The 21,245-nt window shown below is 40.6% G+C and overlaps 3 protein-coding genes across 30 annotated transcripts in view; 2 read left to right on the forward strand and 1 right to left on the reverse strand.

Moving 5' to 3' along the window:
* Window positions 1-14,044, forward strand: part of RBM39 (RNA binding motif protein 39) — a 35,315-nt gene extending 21,271 nt beyond the window's left edge. For 15 of the 24 annotated variants that reach the window (XM_089306824.1, XM_089306822.1, XM_089306826.1 and 12 more), the window contains 8 exons: window positions 1,804-1,869; window positions 4,335-4,539; window positions 5,444-5,521; window positions 8,406-8,456; window positions 11,540-11,621; window positions 12,498-12,603; window positions 12,904-12,982; window positions 13,074-14,044. In XM_089306824.1, the coding sequence (XP_089162950.1) occupies window positions 1,804-1,869; window positions 4,335-4,539; window positions 5,444-5,521; window positions 8,406-8,456; window positions 11,540-11,621; window positions 12,498-12,603; window positions 12,904-12,982; window positions 13,074-13,174 (768 nt within the window). In that variant the 3' untranslated portion in view covers window positions 13,175-14,044. The remainder of the gene's footprint in view (window positions 1-1,803; window positions 1,870-4,334; window positions 4,540-5,443; window positions 5,522-8,405; window positions 8,457-11,539; window positions 11,622-12,497; window positions 12,604-12,903; window positions 12,983-13,073) is intronic. The other 9 variants (XM_089306828.1, XM_089306825.1, XM_089306827.1 and 6 more) reach the window with 2 other exon arrangements.
* A 1,487-nt stretch (window positions 14,045-15,531) lies between these two features.
* Window positions 15,532-16,969, reverse strand: ROMO1 (reactive oxygen species modulator 1). Of its 3 annotated transcripts, none has more exons than XM_008255983.5 (3): window positions 16,923-16,969; window positions 16,605-16,735; window positions 15,532-15,723 (listed from the first exon to the last, which is right to left on the reverse strand). In XM_008255983.5, exons 2-3 carry the CDS (start codon window positions 16,733-16,735, stop codon window positions 15,615-15,617), a joined length of 240 nt encoding a protein of 79 aa, XP_008254205.1. In that variant the 5' UTR covers window positions 16,923-16,969; the 3' UTR covers window positions 15,532-15,614. The 3 variants fall into 3 exon arrangements, with proteins under 3 accessions (XP_008254205.1, XP_069907438.1, NP_001164969.1); XM_070051337.2 differs by having other exon boundaries at window positions 16,605-16,765; NM_001171498.1 differs by lacking the exon at window positions 16,923-16,969 and having other exon boundaries at window positions 15,615-15,723.
* Window positions 16,970-17,046: 77 nt separating this feature from the next.
* NFS1 (NFS1 cysteine desulfurase) overlaps window positions 17,047-21,245 on the forward strand; it is a 33,534-nt gene continuing 29,335 nt past the window's right edge. The window contains exons 1-4 of one of the 3 annotated variants that reach the window (XM_008255966.5): window positions 17,047-17,182; window positions 17,742-17,836; window positions 18,535-18,651; window positions 19,222-19,305. In XM_008255966.5, the coding sequence (XP_008254188.1) occupies window positions 17,086-17,182; window positions 17,742-17,836; window positions 18,535-18,651; window positions 19,222-19,305 (393 nt within the window). In that variant the 5' untranslated portion in view covers window positions 17,047-17,085. The remainder of the gene's footprint in view (window positions 17,183-17,741; window positions 17,837-18,534; window positions 18,652-19,221; window positions 19,306-21,245) is intronic. The other 2 variants (XM_089306820.1, NM_001171334.1) reach the window with 2 other exon arrangements.

Below are 21,245 nucleotides of genomic sequence, written 5' to 3' on the forward strand. Positions count from 1 at the left end.
TTAATTTATTTATCAATTTATTTGAAAGAGTTACACAGAAAGAAGGAGAGGTAGAGAGAGTTCTTACATCCACTGGTTCACTCCCCAGTTGGCTACAACAGCTGGAGCTGTGCTGATCCAAAGGAGACTGAAACTTCTTCTGGGTCTGCCAAATGGGTGCAGGGACCCAAGTGTCGCTCCCCCACTCGCGGAGGAACGACACCGGACCCTGCGCTGTTCTTTTTGCCCGGCCCTTCCCGGGTTTGCTGCCTCCACCCCCCACCCCCGTTTCCGCGGAGGGGCGGCACACCGCCTTAGAGAACTAAGGGGATGCTCAGATGTTCCTCTCAGATGTTCCTAGTGCATGTTGTCTCTCTCCTCCTTTATAGTCCTCTTCCACCAATCCCAACTCTGCTGCCCACACGCCGAGCACGCTGCTCTCCAATCAGGAGCAGGATCAGCTCCTGCAGCCTATTAGTCGAATTGGTGAGGCAGCTGTGCAGAAGTTGTTTATTCTCAGCGCCATATGATGGGAGATCAGATGCATAGAATTAGTCTTAGCAGTTCCAATAATTTAGTCTAGTCTCGGTTGCTCTCCACACCCAAGGACTCGGGCCATCTTCTACTTCTTTCCCAGGCCATAGCAGAGAGCTAAATTGGAAGTGGAACTGCCGAGACTCGAATTGGCGCCCATTTGAGATGCTGGCACTTGCAGGTGGCGGTTTATACCCACTTCGCCCCAGTGCTGAACCCCCTCCCCTGCAGCCCAAGGATATGCTTTTTAGTATTTTGTGACTTCTCAGCTTTTTAATGAGACTGCTAAAGAGTGAATAATACTCTAACTTAGGGTGTTGAGATGTGGGTGTGTTGTTTATTTGGAGTATAAAATAAATATTGGAAGTATAAAATAATGTACATGTTATACATTTTGTGATGACAAAATGAAAAAAATTGAAACTTCTAGAAAGTGAAATAGAAAATAGGCTCTTTGTTTTATGTGCTTACTTACACTAATTTTTATGTATAGGGTAGAGTGCATTTCCATTCAGATAAACAGTGAAGTCACATTAGGATAATTGGCCAGTCACCATAGATACAACATTTATGTTGAAGGGAGTGCTTATATTTTATGTTTTTGTACTTTATTGATAGCTTTCTTGACATTGTATAACAATAAAACAACCAAAGTGAGCATTGACTTACAGTGTACAGCTACCACTCAATCCAGGTTTTCCAGTTTACTCCCAACATTTTTCAGTTTCCTGTGTCTTGATAAAATTTTCAATTTTTGATATTTTTAGCATAATGAAAATGAAACAAAAATGCCTTATTCATTTGTAAGGCTGAAAGACTGATAATCACTTCACTGGTTCACTCCCGAAATGACTAAATTATCCACAATTAGTCCAGTCCATTTGGATGGCAGGGGCCAAGCACTGTGTCCATCATCTGCTGTTTTCGTGGGTACATTTTTAGTGGAAACAAGCAGAGACAACCAGGGCTTGTATAGGCACTGTGGTACTGGCTATTGGTTTCAGCTTCTGCCACTGGAGGATGATTCATTTTGTTTGTGATAATTGTATAATAAAATAGGTCAATAAATACCTACTTTTCAGTGGCTCATATATCAGGCACAACATAGTCTTCATTTTTTTCTTGTTCCTGACTATAACTTCTTGCTTATAAGGTAGTGTCAACTTTTAGGTTTTTGGGGAAAGGATTTGATAAATTTTGAGGACAGGAGAAGATTTTTCAAACTGTCTCAAGAGTTAAATAATCTTAGTTTCTTTTGATTTGCATAATAATTATGTTTTGTTATTTTAGATTGAAAGTATACAGCTCATGATGGATAGTGAAACAGGTCGATCAAAGGGATATGGATTTATTACAGTAAGTAATTACCTTGTTAAATGTGATTTGAAAATTTTTCATAAAGTGACATAATAAATGATACTGCTCATCATTTGGGTTGGAAGGAGGAGGGATACATAATACGTTCAAGTTTAATACTTTCAAGTTTGTCATTTTTTTTATTTTTACTTTTCTTTTTTTGACAGGCAGAGTGGACAGTGAGAGAGAGAGACAGAGAGAAAGGTCCTGCTTTGCCGTTGGTTCCCCCTCCAATGGCTGCCGCGGCTGGCGCACCACGCTGATCCGATGGCAGGAGCCAGGCACTTATCCTGGTCTCCCATGGGGTGCAGCGCCCAAGCACTTGGGCCATTCTCCACTGCACTCCCTGGCCACAGCAAAGAGCTGGCCTGCAAGAGGGGCAACCTGGACAGAATCCAGCGCCCCGACCGGGACTAGAACCCGGTGTGCCGGCGCCGCTAGGTGGAGGATTAGCCTAGTGAGCCGCGGCGCTGGCCTCAAGTTTATCATTTATAACCATTTCGTACTAGGCTTTACTGATTGATCAAACCTGAATGTTTACTTTTTTCCTTTTAACATTTGTTGTATTTTTATGTTTTTTTTTTTTTTTTTTACACAGCCATTTTTCTTAGCCAGCTGTTCATATAGGTGAAGATTTAATTAAGCCTCTGACTCTTTTAGGGCAGATTTTGTTTTACTCCCTCCCATTTTTAAAAAGTATTTGAGAGAGCTTTCCTCTTTGCTTGTTAGTTCCCCAAATGGCTACAGTAGTTGGCATTGGGCCAGGCTAAAGATGGAAATCAGGAAATCCATCAGAAACTCCCATGTCAGTGTCTGGACTCAGCGACTTGAACAGTCATAATTGCCTTTGAAGGGTATACATTAGCAGGAAGAAGATTTGGGAGCAGAGCTGGGACTTAAAAGCGCAGTGTAGTATGCATGTGAGCTTGTATTGCCCCTCCCATTATGACGTGTATTATGGGTATAGTGCATTCTTGTCAGTCCAATGAAGTTCTCTTGACAGTTTATTTTATTTAAAACCCTTTTTTATTATATATTCCAAGAAAGTAAGACCAAGATTGTCTCATTGAAAGTGTTTATGGCTAGCCAGGGAAGTATAATCCTAGTGGGATTATGAGGTAGCAGCTACTACCTGGTGACATGCTCTCCATTAGGCCACAATGGCCAAGCCTCATCTGTTTTCTCCTATGTGAATGCCAGGATCCCAGCACTTGGGCCATCCTCTGCTGCTTTCCCAGACAAATTAGCAGGGTGCTGGATGGGAAGTAGATCAGCTGGGACTAGAACCAGCGCCCATATAGGATGCTGGTGTCACAGTTGGTAGCTTAATCAGCTATGCCACAACACTAGCCCCGTGCCTTTAATTTTTTTTTTTTTAAATTGATTTATTTGACCATTTCCACTGCTTTTTCCAGGCCATAGCAGAGAGCTGGATCAGAAGTGGAACTGCTAGGGCTTGAACTGGAGCCCATATGACATGCTAACAGTGCAGGCTGTGGCTTTGCCCACTACACCATAGTGCCGGCCCCAGCAATGACTTTGAAAAATATATTTATTTATTTATTTATAAATAATACACAGAGAGGACTTCTAACTACTGGTTCACCCCTCAAATGGCTGCAGTGGCTGAAGCTCCATGAATCTGAAGCCTGGAGCAAGGACACCACATGGGTGCAGGGAACCAAGCACTTGGACCATGTTCCATGGCTATTCCAGACCATTAGGAGGTGGATCAGAAGTGAAGTAGCCTGGGCTTGAAGTGGCACCCATATGGGAATGCAAGGCACTGCAATTAAGGCTTCATATATTATAATAGGATTCCATAATTTGAATATATATTTATTTGAGAAGCAAAGTGTCTGATATCATCCATCCATTGGTTCACAAAAAAAAATGGCTGTAATAACCTTGGTTGGGCCAGGTTGAAGCCAGGAGAACCAGGAACCCCATCTATAGCTCTGGTGGGTGTTGAGTGCTATAACTTGGTCTATCTTTTGTTTCCTTCCCTGGCTCAAAAGCAGAGGGCTGGATCAGAAGCAGAGTGGCAGGTACTTGAAATGACACTCTGAATACACTATGCCCATGGTTGCAAGCAGTGGTTTTAACCCACTGCACTACAGCATCAAACCCCAGGGTTCTCTATTTTTTCAGCTGTCATTTAAAACTATCTCATTACAACAAGTTTTGAGGAGCATATGGTCTGTATAATGTAGGTTGTGTTACTTTTAGTACTACATTATAATTACTCAGTGTGTTAATATTTTATGTTTTAAAAATTTACTTTCATTTTATTTGAAATGTAGATCTTTTCAAATCATTGGCTCACTCCAACTTTAGTTGGTAGTGGGCCAAACTACAAACAGGTGCCTTGGATCTCCATCCCAGTCTCCCACATAAATATTTTTTTGTGTGTGTATGTTTTGAGAACTAATATACTATATTCCCCCTTTTCTGCATAATTACAGTTTTCTGACTCAGAATGTGCCAAAAAGGCTTTGGAACAACTTAATGGATTTGAGCTAGCAGGAAGACCAATGAAAGTTGGCCATGTTACTGAGCGAACTGATGCTTCCAGTGCTAGTTCATTTTTGGACAGTGATGAACTGGAAAGGACTGGAATTGACTTGGGAACAACTGGTCGTCTCCAATTAATGGCAAGACTTGCAGAGGGTAAGTTTTTCCTAATGTTGAATGTGTATTTTTTCTTTTCTTTTTTATTCTCTTTATCATATTGTTTGAAAGAAAATCTTTGATCCACTGTTTGACTCGGAAAATGCTTGCTACAGCCAAAGCTGTGCCAGACTGTGGCTAGGAGCCTGGAACTCAAGAGAAAAGAGAGGCAGAGAGGGAGGTCTTCCATCCAATGGTTCACTCCCGAATTGACCGCAACAGTGGGAGCTGTGCCAAACCGGAGCCAGGAGCCAGGAGCTTCTTCTGGGTCTCCCATGCGGGTGCAGGGGCCCAAGCACTTGGGCCATCTTCTACTGCTTTCCTAGGCCATAGCTGAGAGCCGGATCAGTGTGGAGCAGCCGGGTTCCAAACAGGTGCCCATATGGGATGCCAACACTTCAGGCCAGGGCATTAACCCGCTGAGCCACTATGCTGGCCCTGGAACTCAATCCTTTTGTTCCACAGGCCTACCTGGGGCCAGTTATCCTCTTCCCAAAGTGTACATCAGCAGGAAGCCAGAATCTGAAGTAAAGCCATGACTTGAACTCAGACTGTATTCTGGAATGTGGGCATTTCCAGCAGTTTCCCAAGCTCTATAGCAAATACCCATTCAGAAATAGCAAAATTTTTGTGACCTATTCAATTGCTGTTCCCCATCATCTGTACATGTGTTTGTATGGATGAAGGCTCTGAATTAAAGTTGGAATTTAATCTGTTGATAAAGTTTTAAACTATCACATAAGTTACAGGATTCTTCTTGCTTCATTTGTATCCTCTTACTTAGGAGTAAATTAGTTTTGTTTTTTCCTCTTGTATTTTCTTTTGCTGCTTAACACTAAGCACCCAGATAATTTGGATTCTCTGTTATTAACTTAGTAAGAATCTTGAGATCATTCTTTTTCAGGTACAGGTTTGCAGATTCCACCAGCAGCACAGCAGGCTCTGCAAATGAGTGGCTCTTTGGCATTTGGTGCTGTGGCAGGTAGGAATTGAATCTTTTCTAATTTGGAATCATTGATTTTTCATCTAATTCGAAAATTTACCAAATTTTTGCATTTAAAAGGACTTAACTGAGAATTCAATTCATCAAGTACTTTTAACATAAAGTTCTAGAGTTTCAGGTTATTTTTAGCATGTAAATTTCTAGTGTTAAGGTTAGCTCTTTTAAAATTCTCTACTTTTGTTAAAGAACCACAGGGTTGATATTGTTTCTTTGTAATATTTGAGCTTTGAAAATGTCCAGAGGCCTTAAATTAGGCTTTAATACAGTTGCAGTAGTGAGTGTAGAGAAAAAATCTTTGCTTAATAGGTTTCTAGTTGGAGAATGTGGTTCTTACATGAGGTAGAGAAAGAGGTGCAGAAGTTAATTATCAAACTAGGTGTCAGTCCCTTGTTAATTACTTGAAATTTGACTTTATGAATCATAAACTTGAACTAAATCTAGGAAATAGGGTAGGATTAAAATCTGGAATAATAGTGACATGATTTTAGAACAGGTAAAAGGAGCTTTGTGTACTTTGGATCTTGAATGACAGGACATACTTATCTTAGGAAATTATGACACTTCGTGTTCCAAATCAGTCCTTTGAACTTAGTTACAAAGTGAATCTTTGTAAATGAATGTAGATATATGTTTTTTATATCTAAAAACCATAATATGAACACAAGAAACCATTTTTGTGGTTATTTGATGGTTTCTGTTGAAATTAGGAGCCCATCTCTTCAGAGGATCATTTCTGCTTTTAAAATACTATTATTTGAGGGATTTTTATTGTTTGCCTTTTAGTGATTAATCAGAAGATGGGCCTCTGGTCTAATCTTCCTGTCAGATTATAGGACTTGAAATTTAATATGCAGTTAGAGTTCCTGACAACAATGCTAGTGTATTTTTATGAGGAGAATCATATCAGCTTCAACGTTAATTGAGATCAGTCCCCATCCAATGTCAGGAGTTAAAATTATCCAAGTCTCCTCATGCGTGCTAGGAATTCAAGCACTTGAGTTGATAACAGTTTTTTTCCAAGGTCTCCAGGAGCAAGTAGCTACAGTCTGGAGTAAAACCAAGGCATTCCATCTTTCTAACTGGCTTCTTCAATGGTTAGGTCTATCTCCCGCTCCCAGGCCATTCTTAATAATGAGCAAATGTTTGATTACCAAGCACTATAGAGTCCTGTTATCAAGATCTGTTCCTTGCTTTTAGGGAATTGATATAGTGAAATAGGATTCATTTCTAAATAGTCAATGTTAGGCCCTAGCTTGTTTTTCATAAACATTATCTTTAGGTAATTGAAGGTTTTTCAGGGTTAACCTTTCTTAATCCCATCAGCCATTATTTCTTCTACTGTCCAACTTCCTGAATACATTGTGTGTATTGTGCACAACTAAAATTCTATATATTCATATAGATTATTAATAAAATTTTAAGTGCATATTTGTAATTATTTTTCCATATGGTTTCCATTTAAAACCATTTCAGATTGCTAAGTATTAACTGTGCTTGAGGCTCTTAAATACCAAAAGTCTATTAATGCTGTTGTTAGGAACCATCGATGGGTCACCATTTTATTCATATTTATTTATCGTTTATTAATAGACTTTCTAAGATAGGTTACAATTCTTTATAAAATCCATGCTTTGTTTCCTAATTTGTCTGAAATAACCTTGAAAATAATTTTTTGAATTATGATTGGATTGATAATTACTAAAAATAGCATGGATGTCTGGTACCCATACATTTTTTCCCATTTTAGGAAAAAACAAATTGGGTTATAATTTAGTTTATTGGCAGTGTTACAATGATCATATCTTGAAGTTACTTCTGTATACACCAGTTAAATTTCTTCAGTTCCTTGAGATGCCAGTTTTGAGCACCTAGAAAACCCCCAGGTATTAAGTATATATATCCGCATATAACTTGGGCTGCAGATCTCTCTTCATTTTTGCCCATGTTTCATTATCATTTTCTGTCTCCAGCAAAAAACTCAGATGGAATTCAAGCACATTTTAATGAAAATTCGGTTACTGAAGCTAAAGAATTTCTACATTGTAATCTGCATTTTAATGTCAATTCAGCATTAGTAGCAATGTGGCATTTTGTTAATTCAGATTTGCTACCCTTTCACTCCATAGGAGTTTTCCTGTAAGATGCCTTTCCCTATGGAAATGCTTGTGATTATGAGAAAATACATGTTAAAAATCACTGTTTATTTTTTAACATAATATATTTTTCTTGCACTGCATAAGAGTGTTAAGAAAACCCTATTGACTTTATTTCTTTCTGATTGGAATTTAAGACTGTACAAGAAAACTTTAATCAGTTGTCATCTTCTATGTTAGCCTTGATAGGTTAAACGTTAAAACGATATGTATGTGTTGGATTGGAACAGTGTCATCCCTGATTATCTACTAAGTTGGGAGATCATTTGAACATACTAGCTTTTTTATTGTAGTGTTATTGTAGTGATTTTATTTGTAGCATAGCAAAGGATCAAATCCTTTCATTTAAGCAAAAACTACCTTCTCAAGTACTTGGAATTGAATTCTCAAGATCAGGGTTTTTTACACATTTTCTTTCTGGTATGCCCCCCCCTCCCCATTTCCCATTATTCCCAACTGAAGAGTACTGTGCTTGACTAAATTTGAGACTGCTAGAGTGGTAGGAATAGGAAGAGCTTCCTTAGGATGCAGGAGGGAACAAAAGGCCCCAGAACTTTGTCAATGAGGAATGGGGAAGGAGGTTTTGCTGCCAGGTTTTGATAATAAGTTCATTTTAATAAACCCTGTTGTGATAGTCCTCTTTTATTAATGCTTTCTTGACATTTACCCTGTTAGTTGAGGCTCTTCATTGTTCCTGCACTGAGCTGTAGAATTCTCTTTTGTTATAGATTTGCAAACAAGACTTTCCCAACAGACTGAAGGTGAGTTCAATTGTTTATACATTATTTTTTTTATCTTTCAAATAGAGTGAAATGTAGCAAGACTTATTTTCTCCTGATTTTGACAGAATGGTACATAATAGGATACATTAAAACAGAGTAAACTATTTCTACACACTTAGTCCAGATTGCTAATGGACAAATGAAAACTGTCCATTTTCTTTGTTTTTGCTTTAGCTTGCTTAAAATTTTCAGCATTTTCATATTTCTTGACTACCTGACTTATTTAAAAGTAACAAATGGAGTATTGTCTTTGTAGTAGAGGAGTCCTTCAGGTTAAGAAATCTGGACTGCATTTAATGTAAGATGATGACAGTGCTACAAGACCATGAACTTTTTACTGTTAGTAGTATTCTTAATTTCAGTGATTTGTATGAAAAAAAAAAAAAGAGCTTCATCCATTCCTAACTTGCATGCATTCTTCAGGTTGAAACAAATTACTATACAAAATTAGAATATAGTAGAATTGTTTTTTAAAGATTTCATTTGAAACGCAGAGTTACAGAGAGGGGGAAAGAGAGAGATCTTCCATCTTCTGGTTCACCCCTCAAATGACTGCAATCATTGAACCCAGAACTTCATCTTGAGCTTCTATATTGGTGGCACAGGCCCAGGCACTTGGACTTTCCCAAGTGTATTTGCATAGAGCTGGATCAGAAGTGGAGTAGCCAGTACTCTCTCTAACAATTAATTGCTAATTTTGGATGCCAGTGTTGCAGGTGGCAACTTTAGCTGCTACAGTACAATGCCAGCCTCATTTGCATGGTTTTACTTATTTAATAAGTATATGCCACATGATAAGATAGCATTTTGCTCTACAACTCTGGAACCATCTTTTATGGTGATCCATTTAAAATTGTTTCAGGAATTGATTCTATATGAAAGATGCCATGCATGTGTCCTTTACAGTTGATTTAAATATGTATTTTAATTTTACAGCTTATGAGATGGTTGGGCTCAATACTGCTTTTGCTAACACATTTTAAAAGTAGATGATTTTCCTTTTTTTTTTTTGATTTGATTCTTCATTGGTCAAGGTTGTACCAGAATGTCATAATACATTTTCTTGATATTTTTTGTATTCTTAGTTTATGATCAAAGTTAAGAGGAATGATTTAAGCTCTCGATAATTTTTAACATCTCATTTGTTTTACAAGCTATACAGAGTGTCATTCAGTTTTGTTCTTAATTATAATACAAGCACTCTTGTATCTTTTCAGCTTTTCCCAGTAGATTCTAATACAAGTTAGTTGTTTGAGCATTTTTCTTTTAATTTAAAATAATGCTTAATGGATAAAAGCACTTGTTGATTAAAAGGAAATACAAAGCAGCAAGAGCACTTTTAATTCTAATCATTGTTTTATGATGTATTTCACACTGAGTCCTACTTTCTGTTCAGTGGAATATATCTGATGCTTAGGTGATTCATTTGATTATACTTTCTAATGCATTGTTTTATCCTTAGCTTTTTTGTTATGCATTGGAATGAAATTTGGTCAAATAATATGATTACGGTGAGTTTTGATAGTACAGCCATTGATAATACTTGCGCAAACCATAATAAACTGGAGGAACGTCCAACTAGTATGTGTTTTAAATCATACTGTCCATTATTTTTAAACTGTAATAGGCTGCTCTTGTGTTTGTTGCATTGTGGTAAAAAAGTCATAAGCCTTTATTAGATGTTAATTCAGCTTCTTAATAGGATTTAATTTTGCTAGGATTTTAAATCTAAAAAGATTGGATGGCTTTATGCATGTCATTTTAAAAACGCTTTTATTGTATGTATTTAAAGGAAAACCATTCAAGGGCAGAAGCCTAGAATAAAAAATGGTTTTCATTTATTTGGCATTTCAAAGAATTGTGTTTCTGGCAGGGAAGATGATTGAACAATTCTAAAAAATCAGTTTTCCATTTTATCCTTTATCTTTCAGGATTAATTTGTATTGATTTTGTCTTTTTAAATTTTTATTTTATTTATGGAACAGAACATTTTCCACACCCAGTGGTTCACTTCCCAAACACCCATAGGAGTCTAGGCTGGGACATGTGAAACTTAAGAACCCAGAACTCAATCTAGGTTTCCCACATACGTAGCAAGGACTTCAGAACCTGAACCATGTTCTGCCTCCCAGGGAGCACATTTCCAGCAAGCCACAATAGGGAAAGCAGCCAAACTTGACCCCTGCATTGTGATGGGGGATGTAAGGCGTCCTAATCCATGTGTTAACTTTTGTGCCCGGTGCTATCCCTAGATACTGTCTTACTGAGTTAATTTAGGTCATAGATAAATTTCTAAAAATAGTAGCCTGAAATTTCAGGATGTTTCAAATACTTTTTTTGGCTATAAAATTACGGTACAGTTAGCCCTTTGTGTCTGGAGGTTACCCACCTAGAAATTGAAATCACTTCAAAATGTCAGTATCTGCTTAAAAAATTGTCTGTACTAATCATGTACAGTCATTGTTTCTTTGTTTTTCTTCCCTAAATGGTACAAAATAGCAACTATTTACATTGCTTCAAGTATTATAAATAGAGATGTTTTACATTGAGCTTGTGCTTTCCCTAAGTACAGGAAAACAGTAAAAATTGACAACCTTTTTTGTTGATGTGAAATCATAGTGTATTTACATAAATTAACTATAATATTCCATCAGCAATATAATCTTACGGCACCACTGTTGTATGTTCTAGTTGTCAGTGACTTAAATGTCCTTAAGTGGTTTATAACCACATAAGAGGATGTGGGTTGATAACATACCAGTAATATACTAGTTAATTTTAGAAACTTAAGGATACAAGGATTTTGGTTTCACCAGAGTCCTGGAGCCAGTTTCTAAGGATACTGACGGACTGTTGTACTACCAAAACTGTTATTAGTGAAAAAGGTAAATGAGTGAAACGTAACTACCCTAGTACTTATTTTTAGGTAAGATTAATCAAATGTCTTGATTTCCCTACACACTTGGTATGGGTTTTTGGTTTTGAATTTGAATTATTTGTAAGGGTGCTCTAATACATTTTCCATGAAACTAATTTTTCGTTTTCTTTTTTTTTTTTTTAAGCCTCAGCTTTAGCTGCTGCTGCCTCTGTTCAGCCACTTGCAACACAGTGTTTCCAACTCTCTAACATGTTTAACCCGCAAACGTAAGTATCTTAACTCTGTCAATTTCAAGAGTATACTGTGAAAGAAGGGATAATTTACTTCTTATTACAAGATAACATTTAGGATATTCCCATATATTTTCCTATTTGAAAACAGTGAAACAATGGGGATCATTTTAAGGTTTTTATGTGGATTGTTAATTATTTCCTTCAGATTCATTTATTGTAAGATGGGATTTGAATTAAATAACATGTTGACTTTGTTTATTTCTAAGTAGTTTACTATGAAGCTTTTTCAGTATTTCTGTCACCAGTTTACTCTCTTCCCAGCTTTTGGTTTAGAAATTTAAGCTGTGTCAATTAATAGTAGAAAACTAAACTTTTTATTTTTGTTTATTATTGCATGATGTTCTAAATTACCAATAGTTTTTATGCCTGCCTAATGATTTCAGTGCAGTTTATTGATCCAAGCTCTTACTGGCTTATATGAATCATAGTTGCGGTGTCCCCATTCCAGCTCAAATGCAGGTTTTCTGCTTGATTTTGATTAGTTTATGTTTCGTGCAGTGTCGCTGAAATGTGCAAGTTTGTTGGTTACATTTGTTATATAAGTTCATGGTTTGCTGTTTTAAGAACCCTGGAATCTTACCTTCTCACAACACCATATTATATTTCATCCTTTGATATGGTGATAACCTGCTAGTTTATTGTTTGAAAGATAGCTGTTAATCATTTGTTAATATTGAGTAATCAAAATTCATAAACTTGGTTAACAACAAATTTTTTATTTTGATTTGCCCCAGTGTCATACATAGAACTCTTTTAACCAATAATTTTTAGTTCAACAAATACATGCGTAAAATGCCTTTTATGTTAATTTGCATAATGTTTTAAGGAAGGTTGATACTTTCTTAACAGAGAAGAAGAAGTTGGATGGGATACAGAGATTAAGGATGATGTGATTGAAGAATGTAATAAACATGGAGGAGTGATTCATATTTATGTTGACAAGAATTCAGCTCAGGTAAATCAAGATTTTACTCTATTTATAGATTATTTAAGCAGGTTCCATAGGCACCTGTAATATTCAAAGTCTGCCTGAAATTCTGATTCTTTGTTACCTATGTAAGTCATAGACAAAAGATAAGGTTAAGACCATTCTAGGAGCTTAAAGAATTTTTCAAGTTGTAGTTATGTATATTAGGCAGTAGGGCAAGTGTATAAAACATTTTCTGGTTATAGACACAAACTTACTTTATAGGCTGTTTGAATAAACCTGAATTTTTGTGAATAGCAATGTGTTTACCATGTTTTCATGTTTTAGGGCAATGTGTATGTGAAATGCCCATCAATTGCTGCAGCTATTGCTGCTGTGAATGCATTGCATGGCAGATGGTTTGCTGGTGAGTTCAACTTTTTTCTGAGTTATTATTGTTCAGGTTTTTTGTAACTATATGGAGATGCTAAACTCAGCTTATTTGTTTCTTTTGACAGGTAAAATGATAACAGCAGCATATGTACCTCTTCCAACTTACCACAACCTCTTTCCTGATTCTATGACAGCAACACAACTACTGGTTCCAAGTAGACGATGAAGGAAGATATAGTCCCTATGTACATAGCTTTTTTTTCTTTCTTGAGAATTCATCTTGAGTTATCTTTTATTTAGATTAAAATAAAGAGGCAAGGGTCTACTGTCATTTGTATACAATTCCTGTTACCTTGGACAAAATAAAAATGTAAACGGGAATGAAGTGTGCTCATTCTCCCTAACTAGCAAATCCCACTGTATACAAAGCTGTTCTTGTTCTGCCTTTTAAAATGTTTGTGTAGAAAATTACATTAAAGGTCTATAGGAATAGCTCTAGGGGAACAAGTGTGCTTTCTGTATAAAGGCAGAGAGATGAAATGTTTTTAATGTTTCAAAAGCCTAACTTTTTACACAACAGTACATTTCACATTTCACTAATGTTGCTACTTGGTTCATGATTTAGCAGAGGTTTCTGGAATACACATTTATTGTGTGGAAATTCAAGACAGCTAAAGGGCTGTTCGGATAACATCTCATCTTGCATTCTGATCATTTGGCAAGAAAGGGAGATTTCAAAATTATATTTCTTGATGGTATCTTTTCAATTAATGTATCTGTAAAAGTTTCTTTGTAAATATTATGTGTTCTGGTGTGTCTTTAAGATTCCAAACAAAATGATCCCTGCATTTCCTGAAGATGTTTGGTGACAGTCTGGTAAACAAAGCAATCTGAATGAGAAATAGGAAATGCAGAAATAGGTTTTGTCTGGTTGCATATAATCTTTGCTCTTTTTAAGCTCTGTGAGCTCTGAAATATATTTTTGGGTTACTTCAGTGTGTTTGACAAGACAGCTTGATATTTCTATCAAACAAATGACTTTCATATTGCAACAATCTTTGTAAGAACCACTCAAATAAAATTCTCTTAAAAAGGCCACAGGAAATCTTCATTTTTCAAATGTTTTAAAGTCATAATAACTTGAGGATATTACGCTTGGGCAGTAAATCAGTAGCTGCCCTTTGGGGAAACATTGTTAGCAATATTGGGAAATTCTTGCCCTTAAGCTGTTCATGTTAATTCCTTACGTACTTCGCAATGTACCTTTTAAGGTAGTGTATTGAAAACTGGCAAGTTTACTGGAAAGGCAACAAATTTGCCATTCATTCGTTGTGGTCTGACCAATATTTGTCAAATAAATGTTTGACTATTTATAAATGCAAAATGGCTTATGTTCAGACTGGTTTCCCAACTTGATTTATCTGCATTATTACTATTTAAGGGCTCTTCAAAAAGTTAAGGGAAGTGTTTTCAGAAACATTGCATGGAAATTTTCATGACATTCAATTAACACACTATGTCCCATTGACCTGTCATAGCATCCCATTAAGACAAATTGAGCAATAAATGTACTGCTAGACTACATTGTTTTTTTTGACAGTGGCTTCACTCTTTCAATATGTCTATTTTTAGAATTATTCCCTGGTCTTGCTTTAATATGTCTACCTGGTTATAATTCCTGGTAACTGAGTCAGGTAGTAAAGGGCAGAGATTACATTCATTAGTGTTTAATTTTATCTGTTAAAGGTTGGCCAAAATTGGCTCATCACCAGATGAATGAAATTTGGGGGTGCTTAGTGAAATCCTTTCTGCTAGTTGCTATAGGTATTTGCAAAGGGTCATACCCCCAAAACCCAAATTTTTAAATCTTAAATATTGCAAGAGCAGGGCAGGTTAGAAAATCCAGCAGACTTGTGGCCCTGGCATGTACACCTGTCTCATTACTACAGAGCAGCCATCATGCAAAGTATAATTTTTTGTAATCTGTCATTGATGGCAGAGGAGAAAATAATCTTAGGATTTTGGTGCTGTGTACACGTATCTTGGGATGCCTGAATGCACTGTGGGCGTACACTGGCTCAAGTAGGTGGGCCCTTCTGTCCTGGGAGATGAAGATTCAGTTTGTGGCTTCAGCTTGTCTACTGTTGGTTTGTGGTCATTAGAGTGAACACATGGATGGGTGATGTGTATCTAATTTTTAAGAAAACGAGTTTTGCCAGTAGGCAAGCTCGAAAAGTAGTTTATGTTTGGAATGTTTTATAATGGTTATTTTCTCTGATAATGGGTAACAGCTGTATTTTAGAATGAACATTACATCACAAAATGTTTGCAGCATTTGATTTTGAGGAACACAGACTTAACATTTTTCACTTTCAAAATAGCACCAATGCTACAGAGTTGAATTGTGTGAATAGGATCAGTGGAAGGGGCTGGGTATCCTAGAAATTCCAAAGTTTGGATTAATAGAATCAGGTTTCGAGAAAGACACAAACTCTGCTTTATCATATCACCCTGCCTCTTCAGTTAACAAGATCTTTATGCTGGATAATGGACAGATCGAATAGTAAAATAATGCCTCTAAGATACAGGCTAGTCAAAGATGATTTTATTGTACACACGCTGGGACTGATGGGAAGTGTAGCTGTAGTGGGGAGCCATTGCCCTGGTTAGCAACGGATCCCCATTCCAATGGCCATGAATGTGCCAAACGTGCCGCCACTCTGCATCATGGTTTTCCCAATGCCGCCCATCAGCTCGCGACCCCGCATTCCGATCCTGAGGAGGAAACCAGGATGGGGACATTTGGGAACAAAAATTTTTGACCATTTGTTCGTTTCCACTCTGGTAATATATTGAGCCCTCTTAAAATCTAGACATCTCTATCTTAAATCCGATCTCTTTCCATCTAGGGTAATGAGAAGAAAGATCCATTAGGGTCTACAGGACATTCTTAGGGCCAACTGCCTGTAGTTTACTGGTGGCAGCAGACATGGGGTGAAGTACATGTGCTGATTTTGACTTCAGGCTCTATATGATCCAATAACGACACCTATCTTTAGACACCGTTTTCTGGTATTAGATTTGAGAGAGACCCAGGTTGGAGACTGTTCTGCAAATTCACAGGCTGTATTAGTATTACATTTGCGGGAATGTTTTGACAACTACAGTAGTTTAGCACCAGTAAATCCTCAGTAAACGATAGTTTGTAATGTAGGAAAATGGGAATAACTTTTTCAAGTGGTAAAGTGACTTTCAAGTATGGAGTATATCTGCTTCATCTGTACATCGTTTTCAAAGACAGTAGAGTCGCTTAGCAAGTTTCATTTTGCCCACTCAGAACAGCAGTAGCAACCATTTACTGAGTACTTAATTAATACGTGCCAGATGCTGTGCTTGATTTCTGCCTCTCCCTGAGCTGGTGTTACCGACCTCACCCTACACTTGAAGAGACTCAATTCTCCAATTTGTTTTAAGTCACCAAACCAGCAGCCGAACGACTCTGGAGCTCAGATTGTTAGGCTCGGACGCCTTGAACCCGAGTCTCCTGGCTGCACGCGGTCAGGACAGCTGGGAACTGGAACGAAGGACGCGCCACTGGGGCTGCGGGCCGGGCGGGTTCCGCGGCGCCGCCCGGAGATTTCCGCTGCGCTCCTCACCTGAGACAGGAGAAGGTGCCGAAAAGCGCCCCGGCCGCCATGCCCACGGCGCAGCCCATCACAAAGCCCATCTTCACACGATCGAAGCAGCTTGGCTGCGATTGTCCGTAGGGACCCACGGCCACCGGCATCTGCGGAATGCGAGAGAGGAAAGTGCGGGCCTAGCCGCCAGCCCGGGAGTCGGGCAGGGCGGGGAGCGGGCCCAGGGGTTCGGGGAAGTCAAAGGAGGGGAATCAGCGCGCTGCCCGCCTCCACCACCATCTTCGCGTTCGGGCTCCCGCGTCGCGCGGTCGCGGGGCTCACACGGCCCCTCCTCACCTCGCTCGCGGCCTCGGTCGCTCAGCAGTACGTCTCACACGGGAAGCAGGGCGGGGCGCGCGCGTGGCCCGAGGAATCGCTTCCGGTGCGCGAGGCAGCACTTCCGGGAGCCTGGGGCCGAAGTCGGCCGCCGCTCCAGGTGGTGGGCTCGGCCACCGCGACCATGCTGCTGCGATCCGCCTGGCGGCGGGCGGCCTCGGCGGTGACCGCGGCCCGAGGGGCGAGGCCTGCGGTGCCCACCCGGGAGCTGCGCCTGCGCGGTACGCTCCTGGGCTCTTCGCTGCCACTCTCCCTGGAGGCGCGCGTCTTTGCCCCTGGGCGCCACTACGCACTTGGATATTCTGGAACCTCCTTGTCCGGCCCGGCTGCCTTAGAGCCTCTGCCCTTTGCCGTCCGCCGCGCTCAGTCTGTCTGCGCAGCAGACCTGGACAGCCTACGAGGCTCGTCCTTCGGACCGCCCCAGCCGTCTTTTGGAGACGCGGTCCGCGGCTTCTTCCCAGCCCGCTACCTCACCTGCTCTGTCTCCGCATTCCTTCTACGGGGCTTTACCCTTGAGAGTTCTTCTCACTCCCAACCAGGGAATTTAAATATCGCCCCAGCATCTTCCTCCAAGAACCGGCTCCCGCCTTACCCCTTACCACCTTTCAGAGGGTCCCGAGCTTCTCTGATGCTGTGTTCCTTCCCTTCCCGTTTGACCCCGGCATCGCTCGAATTTACCACCGCCTTCATCCCGCTTTCACCTCCCGCCCTGACGGCAGCCCGGCGTCCTCCGCCGCAGGCTCTCACTTGGCCGCTCCGTTCCTTCTGTTTTTCTGACAGTGGCGGACCATGCTCCCTCAGGCACAGCCGCTGCTCCGGAGGTGGAGGCAGTGCTGCGACCTCTCTATATGGATGTGCAAGCTACAACTCCTCTGGTAAGAAGGGAGCGGCAGCTTTCCCCAGGGCTGTCCACAGGAAGTGAGCAGTGGAAGTGACAGTGCCCAGAAATCGCTGGATTCTTGTAGACGTGAGAGCCCTTTGAGATGTGCCGGCAAGTGCCTCCAGCCGGGACTCAGGAGGCTTAAACCGCAGTCCACGAGAAGTGGCTCTGCCGTTGGATTTAGGCAGGCAGGGCAGGCACGATGGAAGTGGTTACAGTAAGCATGGGCTCTTGAAGTTAGCAGGAGTACCATCTCATAGCTAGGTGAAATTGGGCTGGTATCAAATCGGTTAAAAGACACAAAGCAGCCCAGCATATGGTCAGCACTCGAGAGTTAATGAAAATTTTCATCTCTGTGTGACAAGGGGCGTTTGCCTGGGCTCTGTCGTGTCCCAGCCCCTCAGAGGTCACATTTTCTGGCAGGAATGGAAAAACTTGCAGCAACAGCCATCAGCCCTCAGAACAAGGAAGTGTTTGTAGACCATGGAGGAGATGGTAGAGAAAGGGCATGGTAGGACCCCTTGGGAGATGGGAGTATATTATGGTCGTATTTGGTTAGTATCTGAGGAGGTGGAAGAATGTGAGAAACCCCAGGCAGGCAGTGTCTGACTGGTCAGGAGTGTGTGGGCAGGGTATGTAGGAGTGGGAAAGAAGGCCCTGAGGTGACAACGGATTCTATTCTGCTGTGCCCAGGACCCGCGGGTACTTGATGCCATGCTTCCTTATCTGGTCAACTACTATGGGAACCCACACTCCCGGACACACGCTTATGGCTGGGAGAGTGAGGCAGCCGTGGAACGCGCTCGCCAGGTTAGTTCACAGGTGTCTGGGAGGTTCTGAGGACAGAGGGCTAGTGGCCTGTGGGAGGCATTTCCTTCTTGGTAGAAGTGGGTGGAAATGGTTTCAGGTTCTTTCTGGAAGAGATACAGACAGCACCTTGGTGTCTGACTGCAGGCATTTGATTACTTCCCACAATTCCTAGTTAAAAGGCCTTGGGCAAGTTACCTCATTTCTCTGAACCTCAGTTTCTCAAATATGAAATGGAGACTGCAATAGTTCCTGTTCCCTGGGGTTGCTGAGCTGGTTAAATGAGACCGTACTGGTAAAGTGTTGATGAACACAATACTTGTACATAGTGAGAGCTCAATAAGTGCATTTGAAAGACCACACAGAATAGTATTATTGGGGGCTGGTAAAAAGCCTGGGATATGGGCTGTCACTGACCCTAGGACGCAGAGCGCTTCTTCCTGGTCCACTGGTAGATTTCTGTGGAGCTCTCTCCTCCAGAGCTCTGGCCCAGCCGTGTCTGGAGTCGCTTGCCTAGACCGATGTCCCCATAGTGTGGGAACTGATGTTATGCATCTGTTTCTTTGCTTGCAGCAAGTAGCATCTCTCATTGGAGCTGATCCTCGCGAGATCATTTTCACTAGTGGTGCTACTGAGTCTAACAACATAGCAGTTAAGGTAAGAGAAGCAGATCTGCGTCTTCCTGACTCGAGAGAGAAGTATTTCTCCATCATTTAGGCTCAGACATATATTTCACAACTACCTACCCCTCATTATTGTGACGAGAAAACACTCCTGGTTTGCTTTTCCTTCAGTCCTCTGCAGTCTACTCTGTTTTAAGTCTTTGTCTATTGGCCTGAGTTCAGTGAGGCAGTTGGTAGGAGAGGCTGTGGTTCTCAGGCCATTAACCACTTGGTTTCTTGGGTGGCAGCTACTTCAGAAAGTCGATAATGACGACTGAACTCTCTGCCTCATTCTTGTGATCTGGTAACAAGGAAGTCCCGAATCACTTGTACTTAGGCATGTTTCTCCTTCATGCTATAGCTTCACCCTTTTATATATTGGGGCTGTTCTCATTGTAGCAGTCTCATTTCTTTCTTTTTTAAAAATTTATTTATTTATTTATTTGAAAGGCAGAGTTACAGAGAGAGGAAGAAACAGAGAGAGATCTTTCTTATCCACTGGTTCACTCCCCAAGTGGCCACAGTGGCCAGGGCTGGGCCAAACAGAAGCCAAGAGCCTGGGACTCCATCTAGGTCTCCCATGTGTGTGGCAGGAACCCAAGAACTTGGGCCATCTTCAGCTGCTTTCTCAGGTGCATCAGCAGGGAGCTAGATTGAAAGTGGGGCAGCTGGGGCTCAAACCATTGCTCGAATGGGATGCCTGTGCCGCAGGCAGTGGCATAACTCACTGTGCCATAATGTAGCTCCTCCCTTTTCCTTCCAGTCAAATCTGTTTGTGACAAGTTGCTTACTCCTTTTAATTTTTTACTTTTTTAAAAAAATTAATTTATTTATTTGAAAGGTAGAGTTAGAGAGAGAGAGATCTTCCATCCACTGGTTCACTCCCCAAATGGCCACAATGGCCAGGACTGGGTCAGGCCAAAGCTAGGAACCTGGATTATTGCCAGGTTTCCCACCTGGGTGGCAAAGGCTCAAGTACTTGGGCCGTCTTTTGCTGCTTTTTTCAGGCCATTAGCAGGGAGCTGAATTGAGAGAGTGGAGCAGCTGGGACACAAACTGGCACTCATATATGGTGCGGACGTCACAGGCTGTGACTCAACTCACTACACCGCAACACTGACCCCTCCTTTTTCTTTAGATAGCTCCATTTCTCCATGTTGTTGTTGTTGTGAAGTTTTTTTTTTAAGTTTTTATTTAATGAATGCGTTTTTCATAGTTACAACTCTAGGAATATATTGGTTCTTTCCCCCGTACCAACCCTCCCACCCTGACTCCCATCCCACATCCTTCTCCCTCTCCCATCCCCTTCTGCTTTATGGTTCATTTTATATAGAGAGGACCAACTCCAGGTTAAGCACTGATTTCAACAGTGTGTGCCCACACACACACACACAACATATAAAGCACAGTTTGAGAACAAGATTTGTAGTTAATTTTCATAGTACAGTTCATTAAGGACAGGGGTCCTACATGGGGAGTAAGTGCACAGTGACTTCTGTTGTTCCTTTAGCAATTAACACTCTTGTTTATGATGTCAGTGATCACCCAAGGCTCTTGCCATGGGATGCCAAATCTATGGAAGCCTTTTAGCACATAGAGTCCATCAGTATTTGGACATGGCCATAAGCAAAGTGGATGTTCTTTTTGTTTTATTTATTTATTGATTGATTTTGACAGGCAGAATTAGACAGTGAGTATTTATTTATTCGAAAGTCAGAGTTACACAGAGAGAGGAGAGGCAGAGAGAGAGAGAGAGAGAGAGAGGTCTTCCATCTGATGGTTCACTCCCCAGTTGGCTGCAACAGCCAGAGCTAAGCCAACCGAAGCCAGGAGCCAGGAGCTTCTTCTGGATCTCCCACACAGGTGCAGGGATCCAAGGACTTGGGCCATTTTCTACTGTTTTCCCAGGCCATAGTAGAGAACTAGATGGGAAGT

The sequence above is a fragment of the Oryctolagus cuniculus genome, chromosome 11 (genome assembly GCF_051225735.1).
Source record: "Oryctolagus cuniculus isolate XC-2025 breed Fujian yellow rabbit chromosome 11, ASM5122573v1, whole genome shotgun sequence".
Classification (NCBI taxonomy): Eukaryota; Metazoa; Chordata; class Mammalia; order Lagomorpha; family Leporidae; genus Oryctolagus; species Oryctolagus cuniculus.